At 41.9% G+C, this 17,244-nt stretch overlaps 1 protein-coding gene across 3 annotated transcripts in view; it reads right to left on the minus strand.

Moving 5' to 3' along the window:
* Window positions 1–957: 957 nt before the first annotated feature.
* Window positions 958–17,244, minus strand: part of LOC115458971 (WD repeat, SAM and U-box domain-containing protein 1-like) — a 62,804-nt gene continuing 46,517 nt past the window's right edge. For all 3 annotated transcript variants that reach the window (XM_030188831.1, XM_030188832.1, XM_030188833.1), the window contains 2 exons: window positions 15,402–15,542; window positions 958–3,099 (listed from right to left, as the gene is read on the minus strand). In XM_030188831.1, the coding sequence (XP_030044691.1) occupies window positions 2,927–3,099; window positions 15,402–15,542 (314 nt within the window). In that variant the 3' untranslated portion in view covers window positions 958–2,926. The remainder of the gene's footprint in view (window positions 3,100–15,401; window positions 15,543–17,244) is intronic.

A 17,244-nucleotide genomic window follows, 5' to 3' on the forward strand; every position in this document is an offset into this window, starting at 1 on the left:
CTCGGTATCAAAATGAAGGCCTAATCCTTCCTCTTCATATGCAATGCAGCTAATGATTGGTTGCTGTTGGCCTGTATGCCAGGGGTGAACAGTGCACTCTTGATCCCAGTGCAGCTGATGCAGGTCTGGTACCTATGGAGTCTGATGCTGATGTCACTAGACCAGACTTCCACATGCCAAAATTAGGTTCAAGCTGTTTTTCTCACCTATGCTTTTCCCTTGGACAGCTGTGAACAATATTCAAAACAGTATTTATCCAGGTCTTAGCACCTGCTACCCAGTCAAATGCTGCTGCTGTAAATGATATTCAGCAGCTCTATGCTATGCTACGTTTTTTTTCCATCTTTACAGACTGCTGTAGTACTATCCGGACAGCACTGGGAGTATACAAGTAGTGGTGATATTTAAGTGTATCTAGATAAACTGTCCAGATAGCGGCTGAATAATATTGCCACTACATGGATAGGACTGGGTACTTACTGCAGGATCCAGTTAGCATCTGCCACTATCCAGGTACTGCTGCTGAATATCCAGATATTTTTGCCCATGGCAGCCACTAAATACAAACTAACTGCTATGGGCTAATTTACAATGAAGAGAATCACAGTCGGGCACCAGTTATGGGTATCATAACGTATATGGCCCTGGCTAAAGCTGCTAGGGGCAACTGGACTCAAGATTGGTGTAATATGTTCTATGCTTTAATGCTCTGAGAGGCACTGGATGCAAACTTTACTGTTAAACATCAAAAACAGTTTTGTTTCATACACGGTATCCTCAATAAAAGTTTTTTTGGATATTATACTGATCTGCTGGTTTGTTTTCCACGTTGGATTTTGCAGATCGTTTGCCTTGTTGCTTTCTAAAAAGCTTCTAGTACATATTAGGCTGGATAAGCTTTCTTATGTGGGCTTCCATTAATAGACTGAAAACAGCAGCAGATCACAAATGCAAAAGTAAAGTTTAAAAAAAATAATTTTATTGTTGGAGAGTCAAAAAGCCTGACATGGCCACATTTCTCCCATACATAAACTGCATTAGGGACAGACAAGAAGGAAATAATAAGGCAGCACTTCCTCCCAGTGTGTATAAATTAGTCCATATGAATCAGCAGAATCTCTCTCCAGGCTCAGTGTTGCAATAGAAAGCATACCAGTCTGGAGAAGCTGCATGGGCTCCATTAATGACCGTACCCATGGTGTGAGAATTTGGGATCCTGCTTAATCTCAGAGAATAGACTGTACACACATATAACTACAATGAAACTGGAGGCTTTGTAAAATCTGTATATTGCTTTTATACAACTCAAAACCTTATTTGAGAATATTATGACCATCTGAATAGCCTTATTTTGAAAAACGAATTTGGTAGTGTTAAGATCTTAAAACAAGATAAAAAACTTTGCTGTGATTGTCATGTATCATACTCAAATATGGCATGCTTTCCAAATCTGTCCTGGGAATACCAAAGACAGTTGGGTTTTCAGGAAAGCCAGTGATTCTGCATGGTTAATTTACATATCCTAGTTTTCTAGTGCATGTAAATGTATCCCACTCATAGTATTGGAAAGATCCTGAAAACCTGACTGAACATAGGCTCTCCAGGCCAGGTTTGGTGAGCCCAGCCCAGCCCAGCCCAGCCCTGCCCATTTATTTGTAATGCTAAACAATACGATCATATTTCTCCCTCTATTACAGCTCCCACATTGGCTTTCTATTGAATCCCAGCTTAAATTCAAAATCCTCACAATTACCTTTAAAATTATGCACACAGCAACTCTTATCCTTGCTAGCCATATCATTCCCTATACGCCATTTCATACACTTTGCTCCTTAACAGATTAGTTCTTCTATCTCCACTAAGAGACCGCTGGGAATCAACCCATTCCCCTGCTTTTTTCCTCCTTGGCCCCAGCCCTCTGGAACTCACTTCCTTGTCATTTATGACTCACAGAGTCTTATGAATATTTCAGTCTTGCTGAAAACCTATTTTTTTTTAATTTGGCTTTTTTTTTTTGTTCTCACCATCTGGCTTACGGAGTGGTTGGTTTGCCTAGTTGAACTTCTGAAACGGAAACAGGAAACTGTATTTAATTAGTTGTGATAAACCTCACAAGATGAAATCTGGATTTTAATTAGCTGTTTGTCAGTGGTTGAATATGGAGAATGCCTGCATTATGATGGTTGGTCTTGAATGTATGAACTTTCCTATCAATAATGGATTTCCACTGTTTATAGGTTTTATGTAGTGTGTTGTTGTTTTTTTTTTGTAAACCATTTTGGTTTGACTACAAGGAAAACAGAGTATCATTTAAAATAAATGATATTGCTAATATCATTCTAAAGATTTATCATTTCCTAACTCTTCTATACATTATATATAATCTTTGTTTTCTCAAGATAAGTTAAATATATATATAAATTAAATGTTAATTTTTTTTTTAAGTATATTGCTTAACTTTACAACTGTAGGAACCTGCAGTCATTTGAAATACCACTGACAAGATTACTGGTGTTTTCTCAGTCAATTTATGCCTACATAAGCTGCAGACATCATACCACAAAAACAAAATGAAGCTAAATAGGTAACATAAAACTAATGCACTAAGCCCAAGAAATATTTTTCTACATACAATCTTGGATTATTATGTAGGATACAGACTGTCAATTAACTTTTTTAAGATGCTGCAGTTTTACTACCGCTAAGGCCAATTCGCTACTTACTAGTACAGAAGACAGCTGTTGCAAGAAAACATTTGGACTCAAACATTAAGTTCATCAGATGTCTAAAGTTCTTTAAAGCTGTCTGTAAGCAAAAGGACACTGCTTGAACAAAATCCTAAACTTGATTTCACTTCATTTTCATCCCAAAATTGAGAGAAAAACAACTTTCTGAAAGTCATACATTCTCCATCTTGGTTTTATAATTATGTAGGTTTGTTGAATGTCTCTTGAATTTCAAACCACCGATTAATAGCCATTTTTAGTGTCCTGTTTGGGGTCAGCATAAGTGACTGGAGAGGAAGATTAGTCATAGGACTTGAGCGTTTCTTGTTGCTAATCCAGTTTTCTATTGCCATCCTTTCATAGGAATAACCATCTAAAAAGAAAAAGAGTGTGTGAGTCCATAACGTCAAAATCTAGTCTTTGAAAATATGCAATTATTTATAAAAAGTTAGTTAAGTCAGGAAAAAAGTAATTGTTTATATTACTTAAACACATTACAGGGGGAGGGGAACTGGATAAATCCAGTACAGACTCAATTATTAAAACTAATTATGCAGCCACCTGGACTGCAGTCAGTTTAGCTTCAGAAGTTCTCAGCGAAACATTCTGAGACAGAGTAATCTAGCAAAGCTGCCCCTAGATTCCAAAAGTTATCTGATTTATAGAGTAATGATGTTACAGAGAACATTTCAGATTTTCTATATGTTTTGGTGTTTATTGCACTAGCATTTTGTTGCCCCATACCCCCCCCCCCCTAGATTCAAGAGATTTATGCCTGAATATGCTAAGCTCTGGGTAGTGGATAAAAATTACTAAAAAAACAGGTGCATAGCAGTTAAAACATGTGGAAACATTCTCCCTTGGTAAACTGAATCAAATAGAAATGAAGCAGATGTTACAGTATAGTCAGGCTATTAAGATTACATAGGCACACTGACATATGTTGAAAAAAGTTCTACTATATCTGCAAATAAAGCTTTCATTAAGGCATCAATTGTAAGCTGTTATGAAAAAAAAAATGAGGTTTTTCCAGCTGGAGAGGGTGTTTGATATTCCTTTCAATACATAGAAGGAGACCACACAGAGCTAGACATAAATATTCCAGAAATTTAAACCAAAACAAAAGGGGGGGGGGGGGGGGGGGAGAAATAGGGAATGCCAGAAATGAGTAGCAAAATAGTGAAAAGTACACACATATATTTATTAAACATTTTTGCTTGAAAGATTCTGAAGCAACCTCATACATAAAATTGGTTATCAAAGACATAAAATGAAAGTATCACCTACACAGAATGTTTTGCAGACACAGCAGGATTGAGCAGCTACATAAGTGGGTAATGTCATTGCACATCAACTGGAACAGAACAGCTTTCCCAGAGTTCAGGACCAATCTAAATACACTTCCCAGCACATACTGCTTTCCCTGTTCACAGCATTCACCTTGGTTCTTCAGTTAGCTCTGAACTGTCAGGCGTGAGTGGGATTCTGTGCGTGATCACTCCAGTGAAAGTCCCAGATGACCTTGTTCATAAAGATGTGTAGCCACAATTGCTACAGGCCGATGTTAGATTAAAAAGGACTTTGCACTGGTAGTGGTTTCTGCAGAACTGCAGCAGAAATGGATCAGAATGTGTGGTAAAGGCATCTTTAAGATCTAAGGTGCACAATATGTCTGTCTGTCTTTAAGAATGAAGGAAGGAATTTCTCTTTGCAAAGAAATAGACTGCAGTTTCTGAGATCTAGGATAGGGTGTAGGCATCCTGTTTCTTAGGAATAAGTAAATGCTTGGAATACATACTCTCTTGCAGAGAGAGGAATTGGTTCTATAGCATTGCATCGCAGAAGATAATTTGACTTCTTTCTGTAATAGACTGGTATGAGCTTTGGCCGATGAGGCCATATTATGGGTCAGTTGAATGGCTGTATAAGAAAAGTGAGACTGTAAGCTGTTCTTACTAGTTGAATGGCCCAGGGGCGTAGCCACGGGTGGGCCTGGACGGGCCCAGGCCCACCCACTTTCCCTCCAGGCCCACCCAACATCCATCGCATGTATCGCGTGCTGCAACGAAAATGCTTGTCCTCCCCGCCGGCGCTGCCTCGGCCCCTGCACGCTACCCTGCCTCTGTCCCTGCCTGCATTCTTTTCTTCGATCGTCACGTCGTCGGCAGCGCTGCCATTCACTGAGGCAGCTCCGCTCCTCTCTGCCGCGTCCATCTGGCCCTTCGTAAACAGGAAGTGCGTCAGAAAGAGCCGGATGGACGCGGCAGAGAGGAGCAGAGCTGCCTGAGTGAATGGCAGCGCTGCCGGCGACGCAACGATCGAAGAAAAGAATGCAGGCAGGGTAGCGTGCAGGGACCGAGGCAGCGCCGGTGGGGAGGACAAGCATTTCCGTTGCAGGCGCGGTGGGACGCAGGGGTGGAGAGAGAGGCAAAGAAGGGCACGAAAGCTGCCTTGCAGCAATTCCTCAAGGCCGCCACACTACAGCAGTGGCCAGGAGGAGAAACTAGTGGTTGGGCATCAGTGTCCTTGCCCTGGGCCTGCCCCGTGAGAGGGGGTGGGGTGGAGAGAGTGAGTGAGTGAGTGAGACGGTGGGGTGGAGAAATAATTGTTTGACATGGGGGAAGGGAGAGATGCAGGAGGAAAAGAGAGGGCGAATTGTTTGATATGGCTATGGTGGGGAGAGGAAGGGAAAGGCTGCAGAGGAGTGGCAAAGGACGAAAGAGGAAAAAAGTGTTGGACATGACAGTGGAGGGAAGGGAGTGAGAGATGAGAGGGGGAAATATTGAACATGGCTGGAGGGGAGAGAAAAAGATGTTAGACCAGGGGCTCAAGGCAGGGAGAGAGAGAGAGAGAGAGAGAGAAAGAAAGAAAGAAAAAGAAAGAAAGAGATAGTGGACAATATGGGAGAGATGTTGGACATAGAGGTGGAGCAAAGGGAAGGAGAGGTGCTGCACAAGAGAGGGGAAAGAGGGAGATATTGGATCCAGGGGCAGAAGGGAGATATGCTGGACAATGGGTAAGAGAGAGAAATGCAGGACAATGGAGGGAGGGGTAAAAGGGAGATGTCAGGCTATGAGAGTGAAGAGAGAGGGGAGATGGTAATGAAATGAATGAGAGGATAGTGATTACAGGTGGTAGAAATATGGTAATGGTGCGTAGATTGAAGATGGAAGGGAATGGAAGGCTGGGAAGGAATGAGTTTGGATTTGGGTGAGCTAGTGGGTGAAAGGAGATGAAAATTTGATAGATATCTGAAAAGTAAAAAGGAGGAAAAAGTTTAGAAAGAGGGTTAAATTTGAGTAGACAGAGGCAGAAAAGAACAAAATACAGAAAGGAAAGAGCTAAAATGGAAAGATCAATATTTCAGAAGCAGTTGTAGTGAGGAAATGGAACGAGAGGAGAGAAAAGACAAATGGACAACAGTTGCTTGAAGAATTAGCAGAAGACGACGAAAGTGGGAAGGAGAAACTGAAACCAACATGATAGAAAAATAAAATGTCCAGACAACAAAAGGTAGAAAAATAATTTTATTTTGAATGTTTTAAATGGAATATGTTCAGTTTTATTGTGTTCAGTAGAAAAGGAAATGCATTTTTGTTTTTATTTCTCCAGTGTTGCACTAAATGTTGAGGTTCTCAGTTCAATTTTTGTCTACATATTTTTATTTCTAATTTGTAATCCTTTGTTCTGTATTTGGTGATGGTCTGTCAGTGTGAGACTGTAAGGGCAGATGGGGAGATTAAAGAGGAGAGGGCTTATTTTCTGCCCTGGGCACCAGCATGGCTAACAGCAGCCCTGACCCTTGCTGTAGCTGGTGGGGATCCCCAAGCCCTGCTAGCTGAGGACCTCCACCTAACGTGGCCAGAAATCCCTTCTGCTGAGCTTGGCAGATGGGGGCAGCATCCTTGAGCCACTGACAACTAAGCATGCATGGGGTGCCGCTATCGGTGGCTCAAGGAGTTGTTGCTTCCGACCAAGCTTGGTAAAAGTAAATTCTGGCCATCTTTGTTGGAAGTTTTCCAGGTGACAGAGCTTGGGGATCTTCATCAGCTAAAGTATTTATCTTTTGAGTTGGGAAGTGCTGGGGGAGGGGGTTAGAGAGAAAATTTTGTGCCCGCCCACTTTGGGTTCAGGCCCACCCAAAATTGGCTGTCTGGCTACGCCACTGGAAGGGCCCTATGAGCTAGGTAATTTGTTACCCCTGACACAGAGGGAAGTTAATCCAACCTCTGTCAAGTTAAAAGTGGGTAGAAAAAGGCATTATTTCCATGGCGCAGACTAGTCTGTCTCCACTAACTTCTATCCTGTTAATACACACAAATTGTCAAACCTGTTTGTGAAATAGGGAGGTTCTTTTACAGTAATAATTGCAGCAGTACTGGGTGATAGTATGTTAAGAGAAAGAAGTAGTAGTTGGTAGAACTACCAAGAAATGCTGACATGTATAACGTTTGCGGTCTCCTTTACTTTGTCACTAAGGGGCTCTTTTACTAAGTTGCACTAAAACATGGCCTGTGCTAGTAGTAGCTCGTGGGTTTCTCGCACTCTGAGGACACTTAATGCAGGGGTAAAATGGCCGATTTTTTATATCAGCAATAATGGCTATGCACTAATTTTTTTAATTAGCAAGCAGTTCCATTCAATGTGGAATTTAAAAAGAGTAAGACCTTTCTTCCCAAGAACCGTTTTCCGTAACCTTGTACAATCAATGGTGCTCAGCCATCTAGACTATTGCAATGCACTCTACGCCGGCTGCAAAGAGCAAATAATCAAGAAACTTCAGACAGCCCAGGACACTGCAGCAAGACTCATATTCGGTAAAACAAAATATGAAAGTGCTAAACCCCTACGAGAAAAGCTACACTGGCTCCCACTGAAAGAACGCATCACGTTCAAAATATGCACTCTAGTTCACAAAATCATTCACGGAGATGTCAGACTTGATAGACCTACCACCCAGGAATGCTAAAAGACCATCCCGCACATTCCTTAATCTGCACTTCCCCAACTGCAAAGGCCTAAAATACAAACTAATGCATGCGTCTTGCTTTACCTACCTGAGCACACAGTTATGGAACGCATTACCGCGCAACCTAAAAACGATCTACGAACTAACTAACTTACGCAAACTACTGAAGACCCATCTCTTTAACAAGGCATACCACAAAAAGTAACAAATATGAACATATATAACTCCTCCATATATATTCAGAACTGTCTTACTATATCTGCTTGTTATACTATCATGTCTCTTATTATAATGTTACCCAAGATACTTCTGTACCAGTAATTGTATATTTTCTAACTGTATTTCCACTTACCACAATGTATTGTAAGCCACATTGAGCCTGCAAAGAGGTGGGAAAATGTGGGATACAAATGCAATAAATACACCTATTTTCTAGGTGGTAAGGGCTCACACTCGAATCACGCCCACTCTCTGCTCCCAAACACTCCCCCAGCGCTAAAAATTATTTCTTAGCAAGTACAAAGTGTGTACACATACCAAAACTATCATGGGATGCCTCAACCAAAGTCCCTCTCTTCCTTTCTCACTGATTTGACTCCTGGATCCTTCTTTCTTGAACCCTCCTCCCTTTTCCCTCATTCTTGGGTACTTTTAGCATTCATGCTGACAACCCCTCTGATTCTTACACCTCCAAATTGACAGTCCCTTCAATGTCCCTTACTCACTTGGTGGCTATCCATCAAGGGGTATTTAAAAAAAAATAAATCTACCACCTAGTATGTAGAATGCTCTCTTCATCTTTCTGTAATGTGATGTCTTTGTCTAAAATTTTTAAAAGAATATATTTTTTTAAAGGCGTTTAATCTCTCTCTCCCAGAGGGGTGGGCCAGTCTTGGAATTTGAATAATGGAACCTGTTAGAAGGGTCTTAAAAGGTGAAGGTCATTTGAGTAATATGTCTGTGCGATTGTTTCTTTGTAATGATTCCTGTCCTATATGATTATTGGAGTTATGTTTTTATATACATAGTAAACATAGTAGATGACGGCAGAAAAAGACCTGCACGGTCCATCCAGTCTGCCCAACAAGACAAACATATGGGTAAACCTTACCTTGATTTGTACCTGCCTTGTTCAGGGCACAGACCGTACAAGTCTGCACAGCAGTACTTCCCGCCTCCCAACCACCAGTCCCACCTCCCACCACCGGCCCCGGCACAGACCGTACAAGTCTGCCCTCCACCATCCTCGCCTCCCAACCACCAACCCCTGCTCCGCCACCCAATTTCGGCTAAGCTTCTGAGGATCCATTCCTTCTGCACAGGATTCCTTTATGCATATCCCACGCATGTTTGAATTCCGTTACCGTTTTCATCTCCTCCACCACCCGCGGGAGGGCATTCCAAGCATCCACCACCCTCTCCGTGAAAAAATACTTCCTGACATCTTTCCTGAGGCTGCCCCCCTTCAACCTCATTTCATGTCCTCTCGTTCTACCGCCTTCCCATCTCCGGAAAAGATTTGTTTGCGGATTAATACCTTTCAAATATTTGAACGTCTGTATCATATCACCCCTGTTCCTTCTTTCCTCCAGGGTATACATGTCGATGAAGTAGACCGAATATCTATGATTTTATTGTAAACTGCTGTGATCTGTGTTGTGGCCAAGTGCTATAGCAACTGTGAATAAACTAAGTTTCTTGCTTTAACCTCCTCTTTCAATCTCTAGCTATGCTCCACTACCCCTTCTCACCAGCATGGCCACTGCCTCAATCTTATCTTCTTCGCCAACTGCTCACTCTCTAATTTCTCCATCTGAGCAGGGCCGCCGAGAGCCTGAGCCGGGCCCGGGACAAGGCCGCCCCCCCCCCCACCCGAGGTCGCCGGGCCCCCCCTCCACCCGCTACTGGGCCCTGAACTAACCTTAAACGCCTCCTTCCTTTCCTTTCACCACCTTCGCGGCAAGCAGCAGCAGGGCAGACCTCTCCTTCCTTCCGTGCTCCGCCCTCGCGGACATTACGTCAGGCGAGGGCGGGACACGGAAGGAAGGAGTGGCCTGCCCTGCTGCTGCTTGCCGCGAAGGTGGTGAAAGGAAAGGAAGGAGGCGTTTAAGGTTAGTTAGTTCGGGAGTGACGGCGGGCGGGCCTGACTGCGGTGGCGCCGGACTTTTGTCACCCCTGTCCCCCCCTCTCGGCGGCCCTGCATCTGAGTTCTTCCCCTCTGGGATCACCATCATCTGATAACCTTCACACTTAATTACCCTCTCCCAATCTCATCCATCTCCATCAAACATTTTAGACATCTTCAGGCTATTGACTCTTGTATTCTCTCCACTACTGTTTTACCTCTCTTCTCATCCACTGTGTCTATCAGGCTTTCTCCCCTCCAATTTCCCATTTTGTAAGGTGTACCAAGCCCAAGCCTTAGCTGACCTCCAGAATTTGCTACCTTCATTCTTGTGCCTGCCTAATCCCATGCCAACTTCCTACATTTCAAATTCTTGCTGACCTCCTTCCAAAACAGTACTACTATATCCATTTGACAAGCTCTCTTGGCTCCACCCTCACCTCTCTTTGTCACATTGAATTCTCTCCTCAAAATGCCTCCACCTCCAACCCCCCTTTATTTTCTCCCCAGACTACAGCTAAGTACTTCCATGATAAGGTTCACAAGATTAACCTTGACTTCTCCATCAGGTCAACTTCCTCTCTCCTTCCCCTACTTCATCCTCAAAACCATCCTTTAACCCCTTCCACCCTTACTTAATTTTATAAAACCACTGAAGAGGAACCTACATATCATCCTTCCTCCTCTAAACTCACTATCTGTTCCCTCTGATCCCATTCCCACTCATCTTTCCTACTGTCACATGGTTAATCTTTCACCTTCCACTGCAATTGTTCCTGATGCCTTCAAACATGAAGGCAGATAAAGACCAATCTGCCCATCAATGCCATCTACTCTATCACTCCCTTAGATATCCTATGTACTTGTCCCAAACCTTTTTGAATTCAAATAAAGTTTTTTGTCTCCACCACCTACACCAGGAGGCTGTTCTATGAAGTAGCATTTCCTCACCTTACTTATAAGTCTATCCCCTGTCCCGCCTTTTTTCCTAAATTTACTTATTGAGATTTTTAAGTCTCTCCACATAATCTTTATGACAAAGACCACTGACTATTTTAGTGGCCATCCTCAACCAACTCCCTCCTGTTTACATCTTTTTGAACATGTGGTCTGCAGAATTGTACACAATATTCTAAATGAGGTCTTAAGCAGAGTCTTATATAGGGACATCACCTCCTTTACAGGCCATTTTGCTGTGTCATCAACCAAGAGGAGGGAGGCAGGCTGCGACCCTCCTCCAACTAAGGTAGGGGGGCCGGGAGGGGGCTGTCCTTACGCTGGACCACCAGGGATCACTCGGACAACGCTGGGGGGGGGGAGTTGGGGTGGGCTCGCTGGGTGGGAGGGGGTTTTGCCGGCGGCCACTAGACCTCCAGGGACCAATTTTGGGGGGTTGGGGGGCTGGAGACCCACCGGATCTCCAGCCCTCCCTGAACTTGGGTGGGATTGTCGGGAGGACCGGAGGTCCTCCAGACCTCCAGCCCCCGTTACTCGGGCTTCGGGGCAGAGTGTTAGTTGATGGGGGCAGGGTGTTTGACAGGTATGGGCTTTTGACAGCCCAGACCTGTCAAACAAGTGCAGGAGGATTGTGCTGAGCTCATGCTCAGGCACAATTCGCCTGCACTTCTACCCAATCAGAGATAATTGCGCTGCTTAAATTTGCATGCATTATCTCTGATCATCGGTGCGGTAAAGCCCCACGCTGTTCCAGCGCTATTTTAGAGCGCTGTTTGGAACAGCACAGGGCTTTTGATCATGAGGGCCTGAGACAGCAGCTTCTAGGACTTGCAAAGTGAAGGTATCAATAAACAAAGTCAGGGAGCAAAACATGTACTAAGGATCTGCTGCAAACTGCAGGCTAACACTCTCACTGCCAAAATACTAGACAACTTTCTTACAGTTGCAGGAAGCAGTAAAGACTGAAGTAGCCGCTTAGTGGTTACATCAGCAGGTTGAGAGAGTTTGAACCACTGATGCTTTTGTGATCTTGATCAAGTAAGTCCCTTTACCCTCTGTACTGGTTCAGGGGAAAAAATATACATATACATACATACACACACACACATACAGCGTCATTTACTAAGCAGCATTAACACATAAAGATTAAAGTTTGTTAATGCAAGTTAGCAAATTGGCTCCATTAAGAATAAGCACATAACTCTCATTAACACAGATGAGTAAATAAGGCCCTTAGCCATAGCTCTCTGGGGAAGAGACATACCAACTGCAGATGAATTTATAACATTCAAAGTTTGTTCCTCAAGTAGTCACAGAGGACACCGATAAAAATGCACTTTGAGCTAGATTCTATCTATGGCACCTGAAAAATACGCCCCCCCCCCCCCCCAAAAAAAGCCTAAATTTAGGTGTATTTTATAGAATCTGTGCAGATTATAGAATACACCAAGTGTAAAACTTGGTGTAAATCCAGACACCTAAATTAGGTGTATTCTATAACCATGTGCATAGATTTGAGAGATGATCATGACTCACCCATGGCCATGCCCCCCTTTCAACTATGCGACTTTTAGAATTTATGCACTTCACATTATAGAATGCGTTTAGACAGTTCTGCGTGTAAATTCTAATTAACACCAATTAGTCAATTGCTTAAGTGGCAATTTCAGCACCAATTGGCTTGTTTAATTAAGTTGCATGCACAAATCCAGAATACCACTGGGTTGTGTGTGCAACTTAAGTCATACTATATAGAATCATGGGGATAATGTGCACATGCATGCAGCATGCAGGGGTGCGTGTGGTTTCTAAACAAATGTGTATAATGTGCGAATTATATGAATGAAAACACTATGTGTGTGTTTTGAGCATGTAAGGGAGTTCCCCACTGAATGCTATGAAGGTTTGCAGACATGCAAGTTACCCTGTGGAAGACCTTTTGACCAATCATGGCTTTGAACTTACACACCAATGCAGTGTGAGATTTATAGTTCCCCATTCTACCTATTGACATCCGCTGCAGGTCTCATAATGCATCATGTTAGGGTTGCCAGAAAACCAGATCTGGTCTAAAACCTCCCTTTTGGAACCGTTAACTTGGCAGCTCTGGGTCTGCAATAAGGTAGTATAGAAAGCCTTGAGCCACTACTGGAAAAAAAATAGGAGCTAAATTTACACCCAATAACAGTTGTGCAGTCAGATGGTTTTAGCCTCCTGCCTTTAGTTCATGTTGACATCACAGCTAGTGCGTGCTCAGTGTGGTTTCCCTTTTTCTAGCAGAACTCTATCAGGAAAATTATGAAAGTCATATGTATAGTAACAAGGTTTGTGAAACTGTCTGTGGCTCTGGTATGGATTTCCCCAAATGCCTCCTTATAGGCTCATTAATCGCCCAACTTGTTGCTGTTAAAAATTGGCTTCAAAGTTCAAAATTTGTTTGGTCTTCTTGAGTATTGTGTTCTAGGCATGCGTATAGTAGACAGAGAAACTTTAAAAAAAAAAGTACTTACAGTCTGCCTTTATCTCAAAGAACTTTAGAAACACAAAACATAAAAAGACACAGTCTTTAATTTAACTACTAAAGTAGAAACTTTTATGCTTCATGCTGAAAATAATATCCTGTTATCCATACTAGAGATTATGCATTTATGCCTCTGAAGCGTTATGATTACACAGCATGATGGTGTAAAGTGCTAGGTAAAGTCAGACTTCCCCCCCCCCTAATATATGTATCCCTGGTAACACACAATGGGGCCAATCAAGAAACCTTGCATTAGAGCCAGGTGTTAAAGTTTAGCACACAGTTTCCTAGCATAAACAAAGCAGTAATCAAACAAGCTGCAGATACACACAAAAAATGTGCACCAACACGGGAGAGTATACTGGAAGCACGTGCACACGAGTTTTGCTGGCAGCAGCTGTATTTTGCACACAGACACACAAAAAAAAAAAAACCCAACAACTTTGTAGGTCTTAGCTAGGGCTGCATTATTGAATCATAATTATTCAAACAATTAAAAACTAGGTTATTTATTTTTGTTCCCACTGCATCTCCTTGTGACTCTGGGCAAGTCAGGTCACCCTCCATTGCACAGAGTCACAAGGAGCTGAAGTGGGAACACAAACAAACAAACAAACATTTAATTAAACAATTAATCATGTAATTAATCAAGATTACAAATTTTAATCAAAATGCAGCCCTAAAAAAATGGAATGAAAAGATAAGAAATATAAAATATAAACTGAAAAACTACAAATTAAAGAATCAAAATCAGCAGGCAGAACAGCTATAAACAGCCTTAGTTTTCAGTCTACTTCAGAAATGCAGCCCTACTTAGTTTCAAAATCCTCTAAGTCCAATGCAATTAATATGGACTTAGCAGATTTTGAAAATAAGCTCTTCAATTGTAACTTCATAGTAAATTTAAAGCAAATCAGAGAAAATATTTCTTCACTCAAACTCTGGAATTTGTTGCCAGAGAATGTCGTAAAAGCAGTTAGCTTAACTATGTTTAAAAAAGGTTTGGATAACTTCCAAAAAGAAAAGTCCATAAGCCGATGTATTGTACTGTTCTGGGATCTTGCCAGGTGCTTGTAACCTGGATTGGCCACTGTTGGAAACAGGATACTGGGCTTGATGGACCATCAGTCTGTCCCAGTATGGCAAAGCTTATGTTCTTTTGTTTGTATCGGCACTATGAGCAGAATGCACATATGTATCTGCATGAGCTGGAATGCTGCGCTGTGTATAGGTATTGAGAAACCTGCAGGTGTGCAGAGTGTTTTAATATGCATGTGCTATATTGCTATTTTGCACATATTCTTTTAATATTATTCTGCTCAGAAATATTGTATTGTTAATGTCAGCAGCCCATGACGTCACTGTTTGTTCTAACACATCTCTCCCTCAGCTCCTCACTCCTTGCTCTTATTTTTTAATCCCTTCCCTTCAACAAAACTAGAAACAGCTGTGTGTGCTTCATATTTACAGTAAAAAGAACAAGTATAAAATCCTCACTAATGCTGACCACAGAATGAGCAACCTTTCACTCCTCAGACATGATATTGTCCCATCTTTTATGCACTTCTTTACATCTCGATTTAACAACCTTACCTTCATTACCATGAGATTTCAATGAGCTGTATCGATGTCACCATGAGTGTTTGTATACAGCTGGCTCATGTGCAAACCTCATTTTAACACGGGGTTCCCCTGGTTGCTCACAAAATTGTTAATGGAAACCATGCTAAGTTGTGGGCAGTGTACCACACTTTGTTACATTAGCCCCAATGAGCCTTGGTCTATAAAGGTTACGCTACTAAATTTACAAGCATAATTTATGCTCCTAAATGAATGCTAAATCTATGTGTCCAACAGGTCCTAAATTAGGAGCATAAATTTGGAACATGGATTACGCTCCTAATTTAAGAGCATAAATTTAGGAGCATAACCTTTATAGAATAAGGCCCAATATGCTTCAATTACAATGAAGTATGCTGGGCACACTGCTGCATATGGGAAAAATGATATTTAGCCAAATACACTAATCAGAACAGTCTTGGGGAAAAAAGAAATCTACAAATTTGTTTGGTATTAATTAGCTACAAATACAGAATACCATACCTGATGCAATAACAGGATCCCTCATAAGTTCCCTCGTTATTGGGCAGAGGAATTCATCTGGTATACTACAAGAAGTCGATTCCAATCTGATTTTCAGCTCTTCAATTTTTCTTACGACTTTATTGCGCAGCCCTAGAGACTCTTAAAATGGAAAAATGGTCCTTTACACTCTACTCGTATACATTCCTTGTAGCTGCATCACTTCTGAATGTAAACCCAAGTTTAAACATCAAAAAGAAGCAATGACAAGTAAAGAGCTGCAACTCTTACAAATTCACTCCGAATAAAAAAAGGTTTTGATCATGAACTGACATTCTCAGTTTAGAGAGATTACCATCACATGGACGGACAGGATTAAACAGTGACTCCCATTATTATGCCACAGCAATTTCATAGATGTACTGTGATATTTTAATTGAGGTCATATTTCATCAACAGACTCAAAGAACCATATTCAGCAACAGGCAGTCTGCATGCAAACACTTTTATACCTACAAGAGGTGCAGCAAGGGCAGGGAAGAGAGGTCCCACCATATAGGGGACAGGAGGCATGGCAGAGGTGCCAAGGCTGCCGCCTGAGGATCTATAGGAGTTGGCAGAGGTTGTGGAGAAAACAGCAGAACAGAGGGATGACATTGACACCACTCCTGGTGGCTGCTAATGCTAGTACTGAAGACAAAAAGGGGGAGGCAGGGAGGAGTTGAGAATACAAGAAGAGGTAAGGAAGGAATATAGGGGTCCTCTTACTAAGGTGTGCCGAAAAATGGGATGTGCTAGTGTAGGCGCAGATCCATTTTTCAGCACACCTGTAAAAAAGGCCTTTTTAAAATTTTGTCAAAAATGGACGTGTGGCAAAATAAACATTTTCAAAGCACTTAGACACAAAGTACCATAGGTTACTATGGTACTTTGTGTGTTTCAATGCTTTGAAAATGAGTCCCTAAATTACACAGGGATGACATTTCCCAGGTATGAAATAAAGTCAAAAAAGCACAAGGAGCCTTCAAGAATAGGGGGTGTCAAATCAGTACTTGATTAAGCAGACCTGACATGGTCCATGATTCTGCACAGGACCCCTGATGCAGGCGGTTTCGCCAAAGCAATCGTCAATAATGTGTGAATCAGTCAATAAAGGAGTCAATCTAGTTGGAAGACAGAGATGCCAATGAATGGCGCCAACCCACCAGAAAAAAAAACAGTAGAAGCGCTGCTGCACTGTGAGAGCCTGTTTCAGACACCAAGACATCCATGGAAAAACACCTTCCATGGCAGGAGGGTCATAAATCAAAATCCCTATCTGTTCCTGCCCTTCAGATTCTTATCAACCTTTTCACTGATTTATTACAAAAGACTTTGAGAGAGAGCAAGAGAATCAAAGACCAAAAGCTTGGGAATAGAATGACTACTAATATAATGCAATATCTTTTTACCTCCAATGAATGTTTTCCGCAAAAGCTGTAGATTTTTACATAGTTTATATTCCTGGAATTAGAAAAGGTTCAAAGAAGAGCAACCAAAATGATAAAGGAGATGCAACTCCTCTCATAGGAGGAAAGACTAAAGAGGTTAGGACTCTTCAGCTTGTAAAAGAGATGGATGAGGGGAGATATGATGGAGGTCTACAAAATCCTGAGTGGTGTAGAACGAGTAGAAGTAATTGATTTTTTTACTCATTACAAAAGTACAAAGACTAGGGGACACTCAAGGAAGTTACACGGAAAAACTTTTAAAACAAATAGGAAGAAATATTTTTTCACTCAATGAATAGTTAAGCTCTGGAACTCTTTGCCAGAGGATGTGGTAACAGGAGTTAGCATATCTGGGTTAAAAAAAAAAGGTTTGG

Source organism: Microcaecilia unicolor, unplaced genomic scaffold, assembly GCF_901765095.1.
Source record: "Microcaecilia unicolor unplaced genomic scaffold, aMicUni1.1, whole genome shotgun sequence".
In the NCBI taxonomy this organism is placed as follows: domain Eukaryota; kingdom Metazoa; phylum Chordata; class Amphibia; order Gymnophiona; family Siphonopidae; genus Microcaecilia; species Microcaecilia unicolor.